At 45.0% G+C, this 15,784-nt stretch overlaps 1 protein-coding gene across 1 annotated transcript in view; it reads right to left on the bottom strand.

Moving 5' to 3' along the window:
• Positions 1 to 14,207, bottom strand: part of PPP2CB (protein phosphatase 2 catalytic subunit beta) — a 100,274-nt gene extending 86,067 nt beyond the window's left edge. Inside the window, exon 1 of the mRNA XM_085636491.1 lies at positions 13,735 to 14,207. Within this exon, the coding sequence (XP_085492617.1) occupies positions 13,735 to 13,836 (102 nt within the window). The 5' untranslated portion in view covers positions 13,837 to 14,207. The remainder of the gene's footprint in view (positions 1 to 13,734) is intronic.
• Between the last annotated feature and the right edge of the window lie 1,577 nt (positions 14,208 to 15,784).

Below are 15,784 nucleotides of genomic sequence, written 5' to 3' on the forward strand. Positions count from 1 at the left end.
TCTTAAATTGCCAAATTGTAATTGTGATTAAGACTGAAAGAAATGAGTTACATACTAGTTGTTGGTACAATCCACGTATAAGAACCTTTATGATTTATATGAATTCCCATGATTTTAAAGATTTGTTTTTAACTTTTGTATACTTTTATGGACACAAAATTTGTATCCGAATAAAGTTTTAATTGATTGATTGAACTTTTCTACTGTGGCTTGTGGTAGGAAACTGCACTTTGCGCACATCCATGCACTTGGTGCCTGGCAGTGTGTGTGTGTGTGTGTGTGTGTGTGTGTGTGTCTCATGTGTCCCCCCCCAGGCCACTCAGAAATCGCTCATGGGAGAAGGGGCCCTGACTGAGGCCCCAAAAGTCAGTTTTCTTCAGCCTTTTCATGGCAGTCGGACCCCCCCCCCCGACAAAGCAGTCGGAAAGTGATTTCCTAATCGCTACTGCGGTGCCGAACAAAATGGAACCGCCCCGCCCCCCCCCCCGACCGCTGTGTCAGAATCCGTCGCTCAGAACGATGGCCTGAATGTCAGGCGGTCTACCCGCCACGTAATGAGGCCCATTGGCAGCAATTAAAGTCATATTTGCATCTTACAATATTACAGCAATCACCCAGACTTTTAAACCTTTGCATAACTAATCAGATTTACAACTAAAAACATCTTATATAGTCGGATATAGGTGTTTATCAGCAAAGGATTTCAGTCCACTGCCGTAACAGAAGGATGGAGCATACTTTTTTCTACAAGTGGACGAAATTGAAAAGAGGCCTTGTCCTTGACTCCCAGAAAGGTGTGCTGGTCATGGTAAAGCCACATTTGAGCTCTTACGAGCAAGATACTTACCTTTGGTAACGCTTTTTCTTGTGGATACAGTATCTGGCTGTGGATTCCCCACCTTTTGAATAACCTCAATGGGCAGCATTCCAATGAAACTTTTATTCTCAGCTCTCCCATGTCGACGAGGATGTCGCAATGGAATGGCTCCGCATGCAACTCCACGTGACATCATCGGAGCCATAAGACAACCTAGTCGGTGTACGGACGTCACTTCTACCCATTTTTTTTCCCGTGCCTTCGAGTCGAACAGGTAAACCGACAACATTTATTCAAGTATACACAGTATAAAAATTAAAAAAAATGGAAATCCTTCACCACAAACATTTCCTAATGCCAAGTATCACATGATTTAAACAATAAATCACATAAAAAACAGATTAACTATTTTTCAGCAGAAGCAGACAGGCGATGGGGAGGCAGGTGGGTCAGTGATGAATCTACAGGCATATACTGTATCCACAAGAAAAAACGTTACCAAAAGGTAAGTAACTCGCTCTTTTGAAGAATACATTTGCGTGTGGATTCCTCACCTTTTGAATTCAATCCTCAAGCAGTCCCGCTCCTAGGGGAGGCTTCCTGCCTGCCTATGCCAAAAAATCCTGCAGCAAAGAACGTGCAAAATGTTTGTCCCTCCTCACCTCTGAATCCCAGCACTAGTTCTACGCAAAAGTGTGGAGGCCCAAGTTGCCGCCTTGCAAATGTATGCAACAGGTACACCTTTAGCCAAGGCCAAAGACAACGACTTAGCTCTGGTAGAATGAGCACAAATACCTTCAGGAGGCTCCTTCTTGGCCAAGGTGTAGCAGATCTTGATGCACCGGATGATCCACCTGGACAACCTAAATTTATTTGGGCTGAAGGGGCACCCAGGGTGGATTTGGGAAGTGCACTCTGGCAATGTATGCCAGCGGCCTGGCCATTGCGGACATACTGGTATATTATTGGGCAGCTCATCTACTCCCCATTAAGGACTGGGTGCACTGGGCATGGGACAATCCGGTCTACCAGGGTAAATTGGCCCTGCTGGTTCTGGACAATGCAACAGGGATGTGGAATTGCTATAGCCTGACGCCCAGGACATTGTTTGGGGTCAAGGGAAACAGGCTTTCATGTGTATTTTGTCCTTGGGACAAGTAGGCCGAACCCCTTGCCACACAAACTCTTTGGCTGCCAGTTTGCAGTACCACATTATCGACCAAGGAAGCACACTGTCTGCAGATAAGGTAATATTTTTGTCCATATGATAATACTGTTCAAACTTGTATTTATGGTTCATTAATTGAAGGCCTTTATTATTACGGTGAGCCTCTAAGTAAATGGTGTAAGGTCTGACTGCACTAGTGACAGTGGTTCCAGTATAAATGTGTACACACGTATTCAAAGTTTAGTACCCCTGAATGTACCCCATGTCTTATATGGTGGCTCAACTCCCTCCGATGTCCAGGAGGTCACACAGCATTTAAAGTGTGGAGGGCGACCCACCAGTTGTTGGGGTGGGATCGCAAACTGAGGAAACACTTGGGTGGGCCAGGGGTGTGGAATTTAATAAAATATCTACTTGTCCATGGGGCAGGTTGCTTCATAAATCGACTTGTCCTGTAACAACATCCACTTGTCCCTTTGGTGCCATGTAGTGCGGCTACAAAGTATAGCAGCAATCTCATTATATAGCTCAGATATAGCCTCTGATTATGCCAGGGCTCATACCATAGTAGTGTTTGAATACTTGCAAACCCCTTATGCTGCCACGTTTCCGCAAATCTACATACTGGGGCTGAAGGTAGTGGCAAGCAATGGTTCCAAGGTTAGAATGCCCTTTTGAGTCGGTGCAAACCAACAAACTTGCATGTTTTAAGGGTTTTTAACAACTCTTCTCCAATCTTTTCCCAGAAATGTTGCAAATTTACTCCTGACAATGGCTGACTTAAACCGTTCCTCAGAGTTGAGAAAAAGTGGTTGGAGGGAAAGTGAACTTGCAAACTCTCAGATTTTCGCATTGACAAATCAAAACATTCAAATTTGCTCATGCTAAAATGAGGTTCACATATTTTTAGGAGTACTATTTCTTGTCCTAATTCCGTAAATAAGCGAAAGCTATATAGCTGCACTTAACTCAAGGTCAAATTCCATGGGTGCACTTTTGAAACTTTCTTTAATTGGGCCTCTAATTTGGTCTGGGGTTGACCATGACCTTTGGTGTTCATTAAAATTCTGTCTGTATTGGCTGGTTTCACTGTGAGTGACAGCATTCTGCTCTTTCACAAGGAGCATATCGGCACACAAAGTAGTTTTGTTCAGTGCCAGTAACTACTGTGGTAGTGTGTGCTTTTTGAGACAAAAACAGTTTTTGCTGTTGCCAATGTTTGTTATCATGGTGAGGGCCCAGCAGCTCCCACACCAATAAGGTTTTGCAAAAACCATGCCAAAACAAGTCTCACATCGGCAAAACTGAAAAGCTGACAACCAATTTCAGACCAACTGGCTTTGCCAATGCTAGTTTATTTTTGTCTCTCATTATCTTATTGAAACTGGTTACACTGATTTTCCATTATGAATATTTTTGGGACATACTAGCATGCATCAACATGTTACTAAATAATGCTGTAAAGAAACGGTACGTGAAATTTTACAGTAGTTTAGCTAAATGTTTTTTTCCTGCTTTCATTTTTTTATGAACATTTCATTTTTAAAGCAAAGAATCATCAATCTTGCTTTCAAGCTTCTGCAAACATTTGCATCAAATTAGAGAGCATTCTGTGATCATTATACATAGCTTCAGATTGCTAAACTTTGAAAGCACGTGCACATATTTTGATACTGGAATCACTGTCAGTAGTGCAGCCAGAGCTTACAACATTTACGTGGAGCGCTCACGCTGATAATAAAGGCTTTCAATGAATGAACCATAAATACAAGTTTGAATAGCATTAACATATGGACAAAACTATTACCTTTACTGCAGACAGTGCCATTCCCTGATCCATAATGTGGTACTGCAAACTGGCAGCCAAAGGGTTTGTGCTGCAGGGGGTTGGGTCAAATTGTCCCAAGGACAAAATACACATGAATACTTGTTGCCCTTGACCCCAAACAATATGTCCTGGGCATATAAGAATTCCACATCCCTGGTGGGTAGATGCTTCACGCCGGTGTCCTCTCTGGAAGGATTTAAAAGGTGGGATTCTATTGAGTGGTCAAGCCCTGGCAATGTTTGGGGCGGCCAACATATGAAAGCCCTCCATGAACACCAAACAATCTCAAATGTTATCCTCCCCATTCTACTGTTATTTACAACTCACCATCAATAACAACAATGGAGTAACCCTGTGTCCCTCGGAACCTGGGTAATAATCATAAGAGGCTACAAGTGGTTACGTTCGGTAGAGCCAAAGGAAATTACTTTTTAGACTCAGGAATCATTTCTTAAAAACAATAGTTATTGGATGCAATAGTTATGGAGTAGTGGTTATTTACAACTCAGGCATACCCCGCATGCACATGGCGAGGAGCTTCAGGATCTTCCCAAATCCAGTCCCCTGGAAAACAAAATTCTCATGGGCCACTTGGCCAAGGGCAGGATAGCCCAGATTTTCAGATCCCTTGTGATACACTCACCGACCTCATTGCTTAGATTGGCCTAGGCACACAATAAGTTAACCCCTTCAGCGCGGCGCGGATTACCGCTCCGTGCTGAAGCTTCCGTGCGCGGGCGGGGCTGTCACGGAGCGGTTCCATCATGCGCACAGCGCGACCGACGCGCATGACGGAAGCGCTCAGTCACACGCATCGAAGGGGTTAAGTGTGAAATCACTCACAACTGGACCTTCTCTGTGGCTCCTTCGCTAGAGGCGTGGACTAAAGGGATGGATTGGTGAGGAAAGCATCTATGAAGACAGGGGGTGCCCCGTAAATATGACAGTCTGGAAAAAATGGTGGTACTATCACAGATTGGCTATCTAACTGCCATTTATAGCACCTTTTGTTTATGTGGGGAGTTACTTTGTGGGACTTGTTCCAGCACCCTGTAATATCAATGCGTCTATTTGTGTCAGTTCCATTACTGGACAAGGCAAAACATTTGGTGATAAGCTTCAAAATGTCAATAAGACATTTCTTTAAAAAAAATGTTTGAGAGAGGATGCGTCATGCACCATGTCCTATATGAACCAAACCTCCTAGACCCACATAATTTACATCTTCCTCCTCCCACCACTCTGAGGCATCTTGACCGCAGTATTGGTGACCATACTGAACTGCCTGTAATAAGGGTTGCCAGAATCTAGAGAACTCCATACCTCTAACAGAGAGTCTAGCATTAAAATCAAATAGAAAGTGTTCAATAACAGGTGCTACCTGTCAGTAGCATCATGAGTGTCTGCTCTGGCTCTTAAGACTTTGCTTCCAACGATGTCGCTGCCCAAGGAGTTAATTAAACTTATAAAATTGTATCCTTTCAGGAGTTCAAATTCAGGAGCTAGAGGTGGAAGTTCAGTACCTCTCCTCCATATATTGTCTCCCATTCAGAGAAAGCAAATTGAAGAATTAGGGTTGAATCTTCACATGTATCCAGATAACCAAACCCATCTACAAAGCTTTAAAGCAGTACTCCCTACTCAAGCTTTGGGTTTCAGTTCTCTTTCTGATAGAAGACCAAGACTTCTACGGTTGAATGCCTGAACCTGATAAAGTTACTACATAGCTCTCAGTTGCAAGCCTGGAATGCTTCCCCCAAAGCAAGAAGCGATAAGCAATTTATAGCTTGAATCGTATATAACTCTTACGAGGAAATTCCATCAACAGCAATCAAGCAGAACCATCTAACATCTAAGTAATTGAGGGCAGTAACAAATAAAAAAATATATAAATCACTACAAAACGTTGAAATAGTTAAGGATGGTGCAACATAATTTAGCAATTAAATCTTCGCAAAGCGTACAGAGTGTAAACCTCTGTAGGATAATTAAACAGTTGAAAATGTGTTCCCAAATTTGTTTTTCCTAATTAAGCAACATGTTACTCCTTTTAAATATTGTGGCTGAAATGAGGTGGGCTTGGAATTTTAATGTAAATGGCAAGAAAAAATGAACGAACAATTCCAATTTAAAATGAACTACTCAATCTTAAATGTAGGATATCAAACTGGCTTTTGTGATGCTGCCCACTAGTCACCAGGGATGTTTTTGAGAAATTAAAAATAAGGGTGGGGCTGCCCAAAATGGGCATGCCAATGCCCCCGCAATTATTACAGTCTTTCAGCCCCCCCCCCCCCGGGGGCAGATGGGGCATTGACCCCTAGTCCGCCCCTTCCAGGAGGAGGGGGGGGGGGGCGCAGATGGGGCAGTCTCCAAAACCCACTAAATGCCAGGGATTTTATTTTGTACAATTTTGTTTAACGGTGGGGACTGCCCAAAATGGGCACCCCATGCCCCCACTCCCCTGCCACCATTACATCCTTTCTGCCCCCCCCCCCCTCCCCCAGAGGGGCAGAAAGCTCACTATCCACCAGGGATTTTTTTTTGTGCAGTTGTTTTTAGGGTGTGGGCTGCCCGAAACGGGCACGCCAATGCCCCCACCCCCCCACACACAAAAATGACAGTCTTTCTGTCCCCCAGAAGGCAGATGGGAGCTCTAGCCCCCAATCTGGCCCCCCCAGGAGGTGCAGAAAGCCCACTAGAAACCATGGACTTTTTTGTTTTATTAGTGATGGGGCTGCCCAAAATGGGCATGGCAATACCCCCACCCCACGAGAAATCCCAGTGTTTCTGCCCTCCGGGAGGGCAGATGGTGGCAGTGGCCCCTGATCTGCCCCCTGGGGGGGCAGAAAGCCCACTAGGCGCCAGTGAGTATGCAGGCTTTTTTTTTTTATGCGTGGGGGCTGCCCAAAATGGTCATACCAATGCTCCCCCCCCCACAAAAAATAGCCACAGTCTTTCTGCTCTCTTTGGGGGCATATAGGGACGAACCCCCCTCCCCGATTCCCCCCCTAGGGCGGCAGAAAGCCCACTAGGCTCAGACTTTTTTTTTTTAGCAATGTGCCTACCTGTAGATTTTGAACCCTAGCTCTACCTGCACCTAGGGAAACCTAGCAAACCTATACATTTTTTTAAACAGACACCCAGGGGAATCCAGGATAGGGTGACTTGACTGGCTCTCTGTTACCCAGAATCCCTTGCAAACCTAAAAATGTGTCCAAAAAAACATATTTTCCTCACATTTCTGTGGTGGAAAGTTCTGAAATCTGTGTGTGTCATCAAAATTCCAACCACACAGCGTTCTCCAAAGTCTTCAGAGAAAAACTGTACCTCACTTACGTGGGTAGGCCTAGAGCCCGCGACAGGCAAGGGCCCAAAACCTATTGAGGAGACATCAAAATTACCTATCCCAAAACAACCTGCTTTTGCAAGGGGGGGTCCCATGACTTTTTGGCCCCGTGCTCTACAGCCAGCCTGGGAAACCTACCAAACCCACACATTTATGAAAACTAGACACCCGGGGGGTGTGGCTTGCGTGGATCCCCCCAATGTTTTCTTACCCAGAATCCCCTGAAAACCTCAATTTTAGCTGGAAAAAAAAAAACTATTTTCACACATGTGTGTGTGGGAAAGATGTGGCATCACCGGGCTGACACAAATTTCCTAACACCCAGCGTTACCCCGGGTCTCCCGATAAAAACGGTGCCTCACACGTGTGGGAGGCACAAGTACCTGCGACAGGCAAGGGCCCAAAACGTAGTGAGGCGACATCAAAATTGCCGATCACAAAACGACCTGGTTTTGCAAGGGGGGGGGGGTTCACCTGGGTTTTTGGCCCGGTGCTCGCCGGCCACCTAGGAAAACCTACCAAATGCACACATTTCTGAAAACTAGACACCCGGGGGATTCCAGGGAGGTATGGCTGGTGTCTAGTTTTAAAAAAATGTATAGGTTTGCTAGGTTTCCCTAGGTGTCAGCAGAGCTAGGGTTTAAAAACTACAGCTAGGCACTTTGCCAAAAAAGGGTCATTTTTCACTGTGAAATTGAGGCGTGACCACGTTACGTTTTGCGCCGTTTCCTGTCGCGGGCACTAGGCGACCCACACAAGTGAGGTACCATTTTTCTCGGAAGACTTTGGGGGACGCGGGATAGGTGGAAATTTGTGGATCCACGTCGATTCCAGAACTTTCCATCACAGAAATGTGGGGAAAATGTTTTTTTGGGTCAAATTTTAGGTCTCGCCTGGCGTGGGCTGCGCACATGCGCAGTCTCGATTTAATGATTTTAGGGTGTTTCTGTAAAGGGCATTAAGCCCAACCCCTCTTTTCCATTGGCCGGCGTCACCGTTTATGCTAAACGGTGGCCAGCCATTGGAAAAGAGTGTTGGTGACGTTTTTGCTCTGCTTTTTCTGCCGTCCCACTTAGACGGCCGCCTGCTTTCCTTCTGCAGTAAAAGGTTCCTTATCTTTATGGGGCCAAACACATGGCCCCTTAAAGATAAGAAACCGTCCAAGTGGGACAGCAGAAAAAGGCAAACGTCATGGCGAGGGCGTCATGGGGAGCGCTTGTTCAGGAAGTTAGTCCCAGGAACCTCCCGGCATTGCAGAAACGTAGATTCACAACCCCCCCCCCCCCCCCCCAATAGGCCACTGAAGGACAAGTTTCTGCCGGACAGCAACCAATCAGGGACAGCTGAGGAAATCCTGCCAATCGCAGGAACCGCATCTTCGTAGCCCCCACGGAGACCTAATTATATCGCTAACAGAATCGTCATGTCAGGTAAGCGAGGCTCGCGCCAGCAGGGGGCAGTTTGAACGATGGCAACTGTTTATAAGTTAAATTGATTTAATTGTGGAGTCTCTTCAGTCTGGGAGATGGGGACCGAATCTTGTTTTAAGTCTCGCTGCTGCGCCTTTTCATGGAGAAGTGGACGGCAAAAGCACATGCCCTCGTTAGACCGGTGCAGCTCTAGCATCTATCTTCATAGCATATCATTTCAAGGGGGCGTGGGGTCGTTCTGGCATGAAGGGGTCCTGGTTGGTAGCCGGCCCTAAATCGGATTGACCGGGACAGCGCCCTGAGCAGAAATACAATTTGGTGTGTTTGTTGTGGGGGCAGCGGCCGTAGCGTATGACTGCCGGATGCGTGAGGAATGTGAGGCTGTGGTTGGCAGCCTCCAGCTTGCCGTGTGACTCTCAGGGCCGGCCCTATATCGAATTGACCAGGACAGTGGGCAGAAAGAAAATGTGCCTGTTGTGGGGGTAGGTATCGTTGCGTTGTGACGGCAGGAGGTGTGAGGAAGCTTGGAAAGAGGACAGGGGTTGATGGGGTGCTAACAATGCACTGAGGTACGATAAGGGCTAATTACAAAGTCTTAAACGGGATCCTATTGAGACCAAGTAGGTTGGACAAGCTGCTTTTTGCAGGACATTAAGTCATACAGCTCCCGGCTGCACCCCTCGTAGGCCCCGGTCCTGGACCCAGCTGGCCCAAGACCGGCCCTGCCAGTGCGAAAGGTGGCATTTTATCACAGCACTGTGAGATGGGTGGTCGTTAAGGTTGTGTGCCATGGTGCTCTATACGCCAAGAGGATTCTTACTGCACTGGAGGTCATGATAGTCGTGCGCTCGTGTATTGAGAGGTTGGAGTGTTTCTGAATGTGGGTAATATTGGGGGGGGGGGTGATGCTCAAGTGCACAAATTCAGGGGCAAAGGGCGGGTGCTGTCAGTATGATTCCGGTCATCGGAGTCCTGTCCATGGGTCTGTTGATGTGTGCTGGCTTGGGAGGAATGGCTGCATGCCTCTTTTACTGGGAGGGTCTGTTTTTCTTTGTTCTGTTTGGGAAGGTGAGCTACGCGAGGCAACTGTGAGCAGCTTCCAGTGCACGGCTGCCATGAATTATTCTATTGTTAATATCTGTCCGGTTGATGCCCGCCCCGGGTCTCTTACACTATATATTATTCAGAGCCACTGAGACCGGACTAGAGAGTGTGATTAATGATTGTATTAAGTGAAAAGGTGTGGGAGATGGGCACACAGTTGATGGCTTTCGCTATGCTAACAGCTTTAATCACCTGTGATGGCCCCTTTTCCACAGTCCGCTAAGGTGTTTACCCCATATGCTCGTCTGCTCTGAGTTTTTTTAATTTACAGACTTGCCAAACTGGTAGTTTTGGGTTGCGGGACAATCCTATTCGGACTAATCCGAAATGTCTAAATGGGAGATCTTTGAATGATAATCTGGGTCAGACTTTGTTCCAATCATACCTTATATGATTGTTATTGTGAAATGTGTCAAGAAGTAATCATAATACATGGTTAATCGGGACCTGCGGTGGTGAATTAAATTGTATTCCTCTGGTGGCCAGCGGCAGGTGGCTTCGTTTTTTCTTTGTCCTTTCAATTGATGATGGTTGGTTTGTTGCTTTCGACTGGTACAGTACTGGATGTCGTCCGCATGTACTATGGGGCAACATATGGTTTATTTTACATCTGCATGGAAGTGCCTGTGTTTGCTTTAGGAGAGAATCTCTGAAACACAGGTGTTGAGCACACATCTTTCAAACCCATTTACCGTAGATTAGCTAATAAAGGCGATCCATTTTATAACCGAACATCGATAAAAAGACCAAGAACCCAACCGAGAGCCTTTATTTCACATCAGTAATTTGTCTGGCATTAACCACATTCCCTCTCAGTCTCAGAATGGAGAATGCAGGAGCCTTGGAGGGAGTGCTCCTGTTTTGCAGTGTGTCTTTCTACGAGCAGGGAAGAGGGTTGGGGGAGCAGCTTGGTTACCAAAACAAGCACTGAATGCAAATTGCACTCACTTACATAGTTGGGTATGTCCGTAAAATCTGGCAGGTCAGTGGCACCGCTACAAAACAAACCAGCTTCTATAAAGACGAAGTGGAAAATTCCCAAATCAAAGTATATTTACCTAGACAACAAGCACAAACAAGCATTTGCAGTGCAACAGGTCTCGCATTTACACAAGTTGGAGCTATTGGCATTCTAAATGAAAATGCCTTTTATTTATATTTTTGTTTTTAAAACATAAATAAAAGGCATTGTCATTTACAATGCCAATAGCTTAAACTTGCGTAAATGCGAGACCTATTGCACTGCAAATGCTTGTTTAGGTTTGCAAGGGATTCTAGGTAACAGAAACTGGTGGGAGGCAATCAAGTCACCCCATCCTGGATTACCGTGGGCGTCTAGTTTTCAAAAATGTATAGGTTTGCTAGGTTTCCGTAGGTGCCGGCAGAGCTATGGTTCAAAAACTACAGCTAGGCACTTTGCCAAAAAAGGGTCATATTTCATTGTGAAATTGAGGTGTGACCACGTTGCGTATTGCGCCGTTTCCTGTCACGGGCACTAGGCCGACCAATACAAGTGAGGTACCATTTTTATCGGGAGACTTAGGGTAATTCAGATTTGTAAAGCAACTGCTATTACCAATTGATTTTTGATGCATTTCTGGCTTCCAAATGAAAGATAGTGTAAAAAAGAAGTCATTTTGAAAAATGACCGATAATTCTCATGCTAGTATGAGTATTCCCAATTTCGAAAATGTGCAAATATCTACTGTTTCTAAACTCTATAATTTGTTCCCTTTTCAGAAATACATAGGTGTCTTTCATACAGATTTTTCCATGCATACATTTTCCCACAATAATTGATAGATACACGGTACATAATAAAAAGCCATTGCAAATTGCTGCTCAGTTTTTGACTCTGGGTTCGTTGAGTTCTTGGTGAACCTACAAGTCCTATATATCCCCACAACCAGAAAGGTCCAGCGGATGTAACGGTATATTGCTTTCAAACAGCTGTCATAATTAGAAGTTACAAGTGAAAACGCTGACACAAAAGGCTGATTTTTTCAACTAATTTTCAATTTTTCCTATATTTAACAGTTAGTTTCTATAAAGAAACCTTGATGGATCTACACAATGACCCCTTGCTGAATTCAGAATGGTGTCTACTTTTCTAAAATGTATAGCTTTCCAGGATCCATTATTGCTTTCATACCCATTTCTCCCATTAACTGGAAGGAGGTTGAAAGCACAAAAAAATAGCAAAAATAGGCTATGTCCCAGAAAAATGCCAAAACTGTAAAAAAAAAAAAAAATGTTGGTTTTCTGACAAAAGTCTGTCATTCCCTAAAAGCTAGGAAAATTGGGATTTCAGCCCCACAAACCCTTTTTTGATACTATTTGCGGAGAAAGAACCAGACACTTTCATTAGCCGCAGTTTTTTCCAATTTTTCCCCAAAAACCCAAAATGTAGCTGTATTTTGGCTAATTTCTGGGACCCCTCCAGGGCAATCCACAAACCCTGGGTACCTTTCCAATCCCCATGATGTTGGAAGAAAAGGACGCAAATTTGGCGTTGATACCTTATGTGGTCAAAAAGTTACAGGGGCCTAAGCGCGCACTACCCCAAATAGCAAAAAAAAAAAAAAAAAAAAAAAAAGGCTTAGCAGGGGGGGGGGGGGGGTTAGAGGCCTAGCAGCGAAGGGGTTAAGTGACAGGCTCCCGAAGACAAAAGATTGGTCTAGTAAACTAACTCCTTGTCCATGTGATGGGCAATCAGAACAATCGCTATTGCACGTAGTCCTCTTCTGTAGTTACTATGAATTTCCACGCCAAAAATGGATTTTACCTCTATTAAAATTCATAGGCCTACGCCAGTGTCGCCCGGCCCTCCTTGCTTTACAATGTTTGGACACTGAGTACAGCATCTTACCAACAGCCAGTTTTTTAAAAGCTTGTGTTAAATATCGTGCAAACCATGACCCTTCTTAAATCGCTAGATTGTAATTGTGATTAAGACTGAAAGAAATAATGTGTTATATACTACTTGTTGGTACAATCCGCGTATAAGAACCTTTTCATGATCTACATGAATTCTCTTGATTTTAAAGATTTGTTTTTAAACTTTTGTATGCTTTTATGGACACAAAATTCGTATCCGAATAAAGTTTTAATTGATTGATTGATTGATGACAGGCTCAACACCGCAAATAAATAACAATTAACTGAAACCAGGTGCTATTTTACAATTGCGTTTGTCACCACAATCGTCACACGATGTCCACGCTCATAGCATGGGTCTGCTCTCGGACAGTTCTAGCCAATGCTGAATCTAAACTTGAACAACTCTCCCTTCTCTCACGACATACTCTCCAGAAATAGAGCATGGCCAGTCTCCCCTTAACATCGCCCCCCTTCCCACCTCACTTCTAGTGAACATCTGAAAATTTAGTTCTAACCTCAAATACCAGCCTCAAGTAAACAACTACTAAAATAGTTTTTTTATTACCCATCCCTTTACTCCCATTTTGTGCCATTGTTCCACACATCTTCTCCATGTCATAAATACATACATTATATACGTGACTGCAGGAACATCATCGTCAGAAAAATGGTTTAAGGAAAGCCACGTATTATTGTGAGGGGACCAAAACAAGGATGATCGGCCGTGATTGCGAAAAACAAAACAGGAGCCATGCTATAGGAAATTCTCAAAAACGCTCAAGAAGGTCCTTTCTACTCCGCCCATCCCCTTGGGGATTCCATACTAGCAGACCACCCAAAAAGTGTTGCCGGGGTACAGGGGTGCCTTTGGTGTGCGCACGCGCACAAGTACCATAGGCGTGGAAAAAAAGACAGGGTTAGGCCCCCTTCTCCAAGGGTGGCCATCTTCCACCTGCAAACCAATCACGTACCCGGTAATAGGGGCTAAATCAGTGAACGTGACGGAATTAAACGACCGAATACCCCTGGCCTTGCAGGAAGCTCCTGCGCATGCGCGCCGCTTCTATATTCCCTAAGACAACCTTCCCTGCCTTGGTAACACCAGCTGCAGGGCCCGCGCCGCCCCCCCAACAGCGCGCGCCGACCCGCACTGCTCACCTTCTCGCACAGGGTCCGCACTTGGTTCTCGTTGAGCTGCTTGCACTCATTGAGTTGTTCGATCCACTGGTCCAGTTCCTTGGTGAACACCTTCTCGTCCATGGCGGCCGCTGCACGGGCTCCTCCCTCCGCGGGCCCCCGGCGCTGCTGCTCCTCCCGCCGCCGGGTGCGCGCGCCCCACGCTTAGCCCTCGAAAGCCGCGCAGCGTTTCAACTGCTCCTCCGTTCTAGACTGCGCCGGTTGGCCTCCCCTCCGCGGCGACTCTTTTCGGTCACTACGTTCCGTGTGTTTCATTCGCAAAGGACAGCGAAAGGGCGGAACCACTGCGGTCGGATGGGGCGGCTGGAATATTGCCCCCTTGTAGGTTGTTAGTGAGACGGCCCGCGTCTTCACAGCCGCGCTTCTGTAATGGCCGCCCCGGCTATGCGCACTTCCCACCGGCCGCCCCCCTTTCGCTTCTCTGACGTCACCTTAATGGCATTTCCTTGCTGAGGATGCAAGGGCTGGATCCGTCTACACTGAAAAAGGACTGTAGACGAATGTCGGCCATCTTATGTGGGCCATCGGTCATTGGTTAAGGCGACACTGGGCTGGACTGTTGCTGTGCGCAACTGAAGTGGTTAGCGACCTGAACATGATGGGGCGATTGTCTACAACCTGATGAAACGCAAACATTCCAACATTTTAGAAGAGGAAAGTGGGAGATCCAATATAATAATAATACTTTTGACAATCGGAACAATCTAGAGTCTCCCGCCTGAATCGGGTGTAATGGCATGTATAAGTTTTTAGGTCTAACGTTCAGGATATCATTTTGCTCCATTGGCTTTGAATGACTGGAACTTGAAAACTTAGTTTAAACCTACAAGTATGACTAAAAATGAAGAAATATAAATTATGGTAATCAGAGAATATTGGCAAAATAAATTAGTATTTCATCAGTTCCCAGCTTTAAAGTGACCTTCTTACATGCACATGTAATAAGGGCTATCTGATTTTGCTATTGGCAACATCCACTCACAAATTATTACTGCCTTTTCAATGTGGACAATTTCTTCTCCACCTCCTCTCGCACAACAAATTGCACATTCCTGTCTTTGGGATAATTGGGCTTTGAATTCTATGTCCGGACCGGAGGCTCCGATTATGCTTCTCATTTTCTTTACTGAAAATTCTCAGCAGCCAATCAGATAAAAGTTAAAACAAATAAACACTACAATACCCATGAATACTCGCTGGGTATCACATGACAACCATAGAGTAAACCCCTATATAAGGAGTACAAGAGAATACCATATCCTCTTTCTTTGCTGCTCCGCAGCCAGTTAAGTGCTTTTACGTATATGTATCTCTGTTGCTTGCTTTGTGCTTTACTGTGCGTTTCCAGTTTATTCTGCTGATGCGATTGACTCTGCTGGTGCGATTGTCTACCGTTGCTTATTTACTATTGTCTGGCATATGTGCTGGAGCAGAGTTTTCTATTGAAAATTTATCGAGTTTTAAGCTCCAGTTTTGTCTACATGTTATGATTAAAATTACTGATTTATAATTATTAACTATTAGATTTGTTGAAAGTCTCAACTAACCAACATTACTAAGGTGAGAAAATCACACGTGGGAATGCATCTACGTTGCTTCATTAATATGTGAACTAAATTGGTGAGCAAATTAATTAAATGAGTGTCGTAAAGTGCTATTTGTTTCGTGTTGGCACTTTAAAAATAACGTGCTCTAATGCTTCTTTATGTTGCGGACAGCTAGGTAAATACATACACATAAGGGTATTAGTGGGAATAAACACTGTATAAACATTATGATGTGGTAACGTTGTCTTGTGTTTCTTTTAATTAAGATGGTCCGTTTTGGCCTAAACAAGATGGCTGCTATTTACAGCCTGCGCTCGAGTGATTGAATTTTGACAAGAGGCCTTGCTGAACATGGTTAAAAGTCACCTGACCATGGCCTCTGCCTGAATAAAAGTTTCCGTGAGGACAGCAGCTCTGGGAATGAATCCAATTGTCCTTGGAGAGGGATAAAGCCACAATGAACA

This window comes from Triturus cristatus, chromosome 2_1 (genome assembly GCF_964204655.1).
Source record: "Triturus cristatus chromosome 2_1, aTriCri1.1, whole genome shotgun sequence".
Classification (NCBI taxonomy): Eukaryota; Metazoa; Chordata; class Amphibia; order Caudata; family Salamandridae; genus Triturus; species Triturus cristatus.